Source organism: Zea mays, chromosome 6, assembly GCF_902167145.1.
Source record: "Zea mays cultivar B73 chromosome 6, Zm-B73-REFERENCE-NAM-5.0, whole genome shotgun sequence".
Classification (NCBI taxonomy): Eukaryota; Viridiplantae; Streptophyta; class Magnoliopsida; order Poales; family Poaceae; genus Zea; species Zea mays.
In genome coordinates this window covers 118,826,764-118,835,021 of record NC_050101.1, presented here as the reverse complement: position 1 = coordinate 118,835,021, position 8,258 = coordinate 118,826,764, and the positions used below count along the sequence as shown (strand labels likewise).

Sequence of the window (8,258 nt, the reverse complement as noted above, 5' to 3'; positions counted from 1 at the left end):
ATCTTGTTTGGGAGCAAGGATACCGTAAGGGATTAGAGGTGCTAAAATTCTCTTGTTATTAAAATTTGAATGGAAAGGAGATTTTAATCCCTCCAATCTCCTTCTATATTATTGCTCCCAAACAAGCTCATAGGAAAAAGGAGTTTTCAAACTAACCTTAAGGTCCCGTTTCCGTTTGTCTCGTTGGAATTGAATTCCATTCTAATAATCATAATTTATACACAAAAGAATTAAGTTAATATATTTGTATATGCAATTGATTTGTATACTATCCTAAATTTTACGAGAGAGATAGTTATACACTACACTTATACTATATAGAAAAACAAGTAGAAGAGTGTGTTATAAGTTGTACATTAGAAAAGTAGTATGTAAATCTATAGAATCAATTTCTATCTCTCACGCTTATATATAAACTTTAGAAAGTTATGGAATATCACGTTCTAAAAAAATAGACTACTCTATTAGTTAGATTCCAATTCCTCAAAATATAGGTCCTAACGGGGCGTTTGGATCCCTTCATTTTAGAGAAATTGAAATTCACTTAATAAAATAACTTATTTAGTTTGGAATTTGACATTCCACCACTTTCCAAAGTTCAGATATATGGCTATCACAAATTCATAGGGTGAAGGATGAAAAATGATTTTATGCTATCTTAAAATAATCACATTGTGTTTCACGTTGTAAGTAAAATATGTTTTATTTGGCATCCCATTCTGCACTTAAATCACATCGCGTGTCACGCTTGAGTGACTGCTCGCAAGGACTTTTTGGGTGCAAGAACAGATAGATTCCCTCCGAGTCTCTGCTAGCCAATGAAACCGGACAACAGAGTTTACAGGACGTCGAGTGGACGGCAAGAGATGCCACATTGAACTGACAGAAAGAGAAATATAGAGAGAATAGAATGAGGCTGCTCGCTAGTAGCCAGCAAGCAAACTGTTTACGGACTCTAAAGTCTATACTTTGTGACATAAATAGATAGACTAAATATTAAATATATAGCTTAATTGTGTTATAAAAAGTTATTATATAATAAGATTTTTGTTTGTTTAAGATGACAATGATCACTTCTAGACCTGGTGCTGAATCAATGAAAGCCCAGCCGCAAGAGGCTCACGTGAAACATGACACTGATAATCCAGCCCGAGGAGACGAGGACATGTGACATGGCCCACGTACAGTAGGTAGTAATAGATAAGAGAATATATCTGGTGTATATGAAAGCTTAGTGCATATATTAAATCATCAACACTCATTTTTTATCTAACGTCTCTAGTTGTTCATTACAATTTATAAATAACATATTCTACCACTACATCTCATTATATTAGAGGGTGTCCTTAGTAAAATATATCAAACAACTAATGACGTTAGATATAAGATGAGTGCTGATGATTTAAAATGTACACTAAAATTACATGTGCACCAGATATGTTACAGTAGTAGCTCGGTCTACATAAATAGAGACATGAACTTAAGCCAAGAACGACCTCGCTGGAAAATGGCAGGCATCACCGGCGTCATGAACATGAAGCTAGCAGCACGGCCCAGCAGCGGACGCCACAGCCGTGGCTGCCGTCCTGCCGTTGTCCCCTCTGCCGGCAAGCAAATGCTGCTGGTTCGACGGCACCCTCCGGGCTCGGCGAGTTGGCCTACCAGGGCCACTGGGGGTGGTGGTGGCGGCGTCCCAGCTGGTGCCACCGCCGCAGATTCTAGCGGGCAGGCAAAAGAGGAGGAAGAAGAGGATCGTGCGAGCAGAAACACCTCGAGTTTTGAGCCATCCATCTGGGGAGATTTCTTCCTTACCTACTCCAGTCCTCTGGCTACGTCGTCCGCTCAAAAGGTTTGCAATAATCTGTAAACTAAGAGGCATTATCAGCTTGTTCATCTAAGCTAAACTCTCGTCTGTTTTAAGCTGAGCATTGTTCCGGAAACGTTTCAACAGGCACGGATGGTACATCGCGCAGAACAACTGAAGAAACAAGTGGCAAAACTGATAGCAGCTTCAGGTGCCTGTAGCCTGTACCATAGGATTCACCTCGTTGATGCCTTGGAGCGTCTGTGTCTGGACTATCTTTTCGAAGACGAGATCAATGACATGGTGACCCAAATTCATAACGTCGATGTCAGTGGCTGTGATCTTCAGACGGTGGCTATGTGGTTCTATCTTCTCCGAAATCATGGATACAGAGTCTCATCAGGTAACCAAAAGAGATTAATTAAACTCTTGAATTATCTGCTCGTCAAAGAGACTGCAGGGCATTAAACGGCAGATTAGTCTATAGTAAATTAAATCTACAAAGGATGATACAAAGAAGAAGAAATAAAAAAAACAGACTCTTCTTGTTCTAACTTCTAAGTACAAAAAATAACTCTTGAAATTATCTGCTCCAGATGTCGTCTTCGCCAAGTTCAGAGACGAACAGGGGGGTTTTGCAGCGAACAATCCAAGGGATCTACTGAACCTTTACAATGCTGCCTGTCTTAGGACACATGGAGAGACGATACTTGATGAGGCTGCTTCCTTCACGTCCAAATGTTTGAAATCATTAGCACCCTACACCTACATGGAAGCATCATTAGCCAGTGAAATAAAGCGCGCGCTTGAGATCCCCCTTCCTAGAAGCGTAAGGATTTATGGAGCCAAATCGCGTATAGCTGAGTATGGGAATCAGACTGAAGCTAATGAACTGGTACTGGAACTAGCGAAGCTCAACTATAATCTTGTGCAGCTCCAGCATCAAGAAGAGCTGAAAATCATAACAAGGTGAAGTGACTTACCGCATCCACTCCAAATTAATTATAGGTCACTTAGCAATATTGTTAGCCAAACTTCTCTAACTTTGACCAAGATTATAGAAAAAAGCACCGACATTTAGAACATCAAAGTAGTTTTATTAAATACTCCATAGAATTAATATATTTTTGACAGTGCATAGATGTTAGTATTTTTTTGGCTAAAAACACAATCAACATTGGTGAAGTTCTGTTGCTTACAACAGAACTAAAAACTCGACCGCCCCCACATCACTACAATTAAGAAAAAAAACCCATCTCACATAGGTCAAGAAAATCCTCTGAACTCCTGTTGTAATATTAGAGAAATAAGTGACATGCTTTCTACATATTTATATATATTAAATATTTTAATTCCGAATAAAGCAATCATATAACTCAGATAAATACCATATGAAATTATAGCAGGAATGAACAGTAGCAATTCTAAGACATGTAAACATGTAAAATAGCTACACAAGTCCATTTCATAATTAAACATGGCTTGCAGATGAAGAATGATCGTAAACATGTAAAATAGCTACACAGGTCCATTTCATAACTAAAAACTCGACCGCCCTCCATACATCGGTAACGTAGCCCATGTGAGAATGATCGTGACCGGGTCAGACGTTAGACCTGTGCTTTGGCGTGGGACCGACGAAGCACGACCCATACACAACGGTACCATAGCCTATGTGAGAACGATTGTGACCGGGGCCAGACCTTAGACCTGTACTTTGGCCTTGGACCGACGAAAGGATTTTTTAACGCAGCCTGAAATTCGATCCCACGGGGAGTCTAATCCAGAACCCGAGGAGTGCTACTCAGAACATCTAACTAACTAATCTAGAGATACTTTCGCTATAACAAAACTAAAGTAACATATAATTTAGAACTGAGGGACTATCTCTTAACAAATAATAATTATTATCTGAAGCACACTTATATATGGATGGGTGGCACCAATAGATAGTTCTAGCTCATGTAGTATACCCAATTTTTTTAGTTTGTATTTGTAGAAATTCAATTTAATGCATTGTGGGTCACCTGTTAACAAAACAGAACTTGCATTCCTAATCACAACAAAAAAAATGGAGACTACCATGATATATATCATTATTTTTTGTGGGCACTATTACACATTTCATATTTGTAGTTGAGGTTTAACTAAGAATGAGCAGGTGGTGGAATGATCTAGAACTTCAGACAAGGCTATCATTTGCTCGAGACAGGGTCGTGGAATGCTACTTCTGGATGGTCGGAGTATATTTTGAGCCGAGTTACTCGCGAGCTCGAGTGATACTGTCAAAAGTTCTTGCCATTGTGTCCTTACTGGACGACACCTATGATGTCTATGGAACCTCACAGGAGTGTGAGCTATTTACCAAGTGTATAGAAAGGTTTGTGTTCTTGATGACTGAAACTAATCTCTTTATCTATACTACGAATAATATATACTAGAAGGAAAAACAACGTAGCTAATACAGGATGAAAATTGTTTTGTTGGTCCAGCTGGGACCCTGCAGCCACCGGAGGTCGTCTCCCAGGGAACATGAAGTTCATTTTTGCGAAAATTTTGGATACTTGCCAAAGCTTTGAGGATGAGCTAGCACCGGACGAGAAATACCGCATGCACTACCTAAAAACTTTTGTGAGTGAAATTTTCCGATTTTTTGTCGGTACCTTTACACGTCTCCTATGCTGTCAGTTCATTGGTCTGCAAGCCATATATTCGTTAGGCCATTCTTAGTGGAAGCTTTATAAGAGTTTCATTCTTATTAAATAATATGTTATCTAAGTAAACAAGATGACATAACATACAATTTAATAAAAAAAGATATGAGATAGATTTATAAGAGATGATTTTTCTAGATAAATGTTGATATAACAGTCTTAAAAATAGTGTGATGAAATCATCTATTGTTTAGTTTCATTTAGATAGTTATTAGGTCGGATATTCCGTTTGAATAATTGTATCGGATATATCCATTATTAGCATGGTTTTATGCCCAATTTTAGGGTATGTTTGGTGACGAGCGGAGGAGAATGGAGCGACTCCATTTCTGTTTTCTAGATGTTTGGTTTATAATGGAAGATGACTGAAGCGGCTCTGGAGTCTTTATATGAGAAATATTTAGAATGCTCCAGCTCCATAAAAACGACCAGACACAAGTGCTCTCGTATATGCGAGCGCTCTTCTTCCTCTTCCCACTTCCCACTTATATGACTCTCCAACCAAACAACTAATGGAGCGGCTCCACTCTATTCTACTCTTCAACGAAACAAAAAAATAGAGTGGTTCCGTTCTGATTGCCAAACACATAATGAAATGACTCCATTCTCAGAAACTAGAATAGACCCACTCTATTCCAATTGGCTCCCCAACCAAACGCACACTAAGATGAATTTTAGCCCCAAAAGATAAGCATAGTAGAGTTGCTTATTATTATCTTTCCTATTATATTTATATGCATGAGATACAACTAATTATGAGGTATGACTTTACCATCGTTTTTGTCCCATAATCTGTAGATCATAGATCTAGTAAGAGCCTACAATGAGGAGGTAAAATGGCGTGAGCAAGGATATGTCCCTGCAACCGTCGAGGAACACTTACAGGTCTCAGCAAGAAGTGGTGGCTGCCACCTCCTGTCGTGCACATCGTTTGTTGGAATGGGAGATGTGGCGGATCAAGAAGCTTTCGAATGGGTACGTGGTGTGCCTAAAATAGTGAAGGCCCTCTGCATTATCCTCAGGCTTTCTGACGATCTCAAGTCATATGAGGTGGTAAATTAATATATTTTAGTTTCGCATCCTATATTATGAGCTCATTAATTGTTTCAGACTTTCAGCTGTAACAGCATCAAAAAGAAGAATAACCAAGCAAGCAATTGCGTGTATTGTGTCTGCAGCGAGAGAAAATGAGCTCGCATGTTGCTTCGACGATGGAAAGCTGCATGAAAGAGCACCAAGTCCCACTCGAAGTGGCACGCGTGAAGATCCAAGAAACGATAGATGAAACCTGGAAGGATTTCAACGAGGAATGGCTGAACTTGAACACAAACAGTCACCTGCCGAGGGAGTTGCTCGAGAGGATCTTCAACCTGACAAGAACAATGGTGTATATATACCAGCAAGACGACGCGTACACAAATTGCCATGTCATCAAAGACACTATAAACTCGTTGTTTGTGGAGCCTGTTTCAATAACATAGGACAGATAGTGAGCTTGCATGGATCATGTTATTGAACTCCTCATGCAATTAGCTGCTATTGAACTTTGTTGGTGTCTTGGTGACTCTTGTAAGATTCGCCTTGCAAGGATAATGTTGGGCGTGGTAACCCTATCCTTATTAAGATATGTGTTATAAACTTTCTCTTCCTCTAAATAAAAAAGCGTGCTCAGACAAAGTTCCAAAAAATGATATAGCCATATGTGAAAGCTCTCTTGTGGGTTTTGGTGTTTGGATGACAACCCAATTAAAGGACTAACAAGTGTGCTAAGTGTTGAATAGGTGCTTAATGCAAAGCTAACAGGGTTCAACACAAGTGAACAAGTGTGATGGTCCAAAGACTAATTTATCTACAGATAATGAACACTGCTTAAGTGAGACTCGGTGTGCGTAACTCAGAGACAACTGATCAAACCAAGGATGGAGGCAAGAAGAGCTTCGAGATACCGAGTGCATGGGAGAAGGTCAAGGAGACCAGGAACCCAAAGCCAGGGGTGAAGAAGAAGACTTGCAAAGTCAAGGTTGATCGAGTTAAGAGTTATGGTGCATCAAGGATCACTACATAAGGACATGACTTACAACCAATGAGGTAACATTTACAGTTATGTGGTGTAAGTCATAAGGCTCAAGATCAAGCTCGAGAAATAAACAAGGGAGTTAGAGCTCAGATATGTCAATCTAGATCAAGTCAAGTTGACTTAATGGTTTAGAGTCCAACATCGACCTCAAACATGCCAAATTGGGTAAAACGATGAAAAAGGTTAAGTATGTAAGGTTTGAGTGTTTAACCATGTTGCATACACCTCTTACTACAAATTTGGTGCTTTGGTTTGCTCTCTAACTCTTTCTGTAGAGAAAGTACCATTCTAAGCTCTATTGGAGGAGAAACAGAAAAGCTAGGAGAAGAACAAGAAAGATGTAAGTTTCTAGGACTAAATCAATTGGATTATACTCTAAATGTGTTTGTTTAAGTCTCAGGAAAATCCTCCCAAAAGTTGAAGTCAAACGGAGAAAGAACGAAGGAAAAATCACTTAGTGTGTTGTTGGTTGGTGCACAAGACAGTGAATAGTAGATGTCCGGTGCACAGGACAGTGAATAGTAACTCTGTCCGGTGCACAGGACAGTGAATAGTAACATGTCCGGTGCACAGGACAGTGAATAGTAGCTGTGTCCGGTGCACAGGACAATGAATAGTAGGTGTGTCTGGTGCACAGGACAGTGAATAGTGACATATCCGGTGCACAGGACAGTGAATAGTAACATGTCTAGTGTATCAACGGCTAGCTGTTCCAGAGAAGGAAACTGTCAATCAGATCCGTTACTGTTCACTGTCCGGTGCGCCATCGGACAGTCCGGTGCACCCGCAACCAGGGAAGGCTGGGAGCTTCCAGATGAAGCTCCAATGGCTCCTAGGCCCTTTGGAGCTATAAAAGGGACCCCTAGGCGCCTCAAACAAGTACACAAGTGCAGCCAACAATTGTACACATCATTTGGATCAATTCTCTCTCTCCCTCTCATGTATATCTCTCTAGTTTGTGTAGAGGAAAAGCTATAAGCCTTTAGAGAGTGGAGAAGTGCTGCTGAGAGCTAGAGCAAAGTCTTGAGCGCATTGTTACTCTGCCGGAGTGCTGTCGAGAAGACTGTAAGCAGCCACGACGTTGTTGTAACCAATATCAACATAGTGGAAGGCTCTATCTGTCATACTGACAGATCTGAGCAAACGGAGGAAGGAGTTGAAATAGACTCCAAGCCCAGGTGTGGCTAACTCCAACGAGGACTAGGCAAGCATTTCAGGCTTGACCGAACCTCAGGATAAATCCTTGTGTCTGTGTGCTCTGCTCTGTGTTGTGTGCTGTTTCTCTGTCTTATTTGTTGTTTATACTTGCACTTCAATATTTATATGTGGTATAAGCTATCTTCGAAGTGCAGGGTATTTTAAGACAAGAACTTCAATTCCGCTGCAACCTACTCGAAGGGTCTTTCATTCCATTGCGATCTAGCCTTCGAGTAGAGTAAGAATTTCCAGTTATAAAGTGATAATTATTATTCGCCTATTCACCCCCCCCCTCTAGGTGACATCCAGATCCTATTCCCGGGCATAGGGAACTTTCAATATGTATTTTATCATTTAATTGGTTGAGGACCACAAAGTTTAAACATATGTTATATGAAAACATACTTGTTACAAGTACAAAACCTTCTAAGAAATGTTTTTTGTCATCTTGGAGAGGTATAGTAGC

At 40.1% G+C, this 8,258-nt stretch overlaps 1 protein-coding gene across 2 annotated transcripts; it reads left to right on the top strand.

The window, feature by feature from the left end:
* The first annotated feature begins 1,485 nt into the window (after positions 1 to 1,485).
* Positions 1,486 to 6,226, top strand: LOC100125649 (monoterpene synthase). 2 transcript variants are annotated; one of them, XM_020538762.3, is made up of 7 exons: positions 1,486 to 1,849; positions 1,952 to 2,207; positions 2,401 to 2,773; positions 3,966 to 4,184; positions 4,297 to 4,435; positions 5,317 to 5,493; positions 5,697 to 6,226. In XM_020538762.3, exons 1-7 carry the CDS (start codon positions 1,508 to 1,510, stop codon positions 5,997 to 5,999), a joined length of 1,809 nt encoding a protein of 602 aa, XP_020394351.1. In that variant the 5' UTR covers positions 1,486 to 1,507; the 3' UTR covers positions 6,000 to 6,226. The 2 variants fall into 2 exon arrangements, with proteins under 2 accessions (XP_020394351.1, NP_001106050.2); NM_001112580.2 differs by having other exon boundaries at positions 1,510 to 1,849; positions 5,317 to 5,568; positions 5,697 to 6,139.
* Positions 6,227 to 8,258: the final 2,032 nt, after the last annotated feature.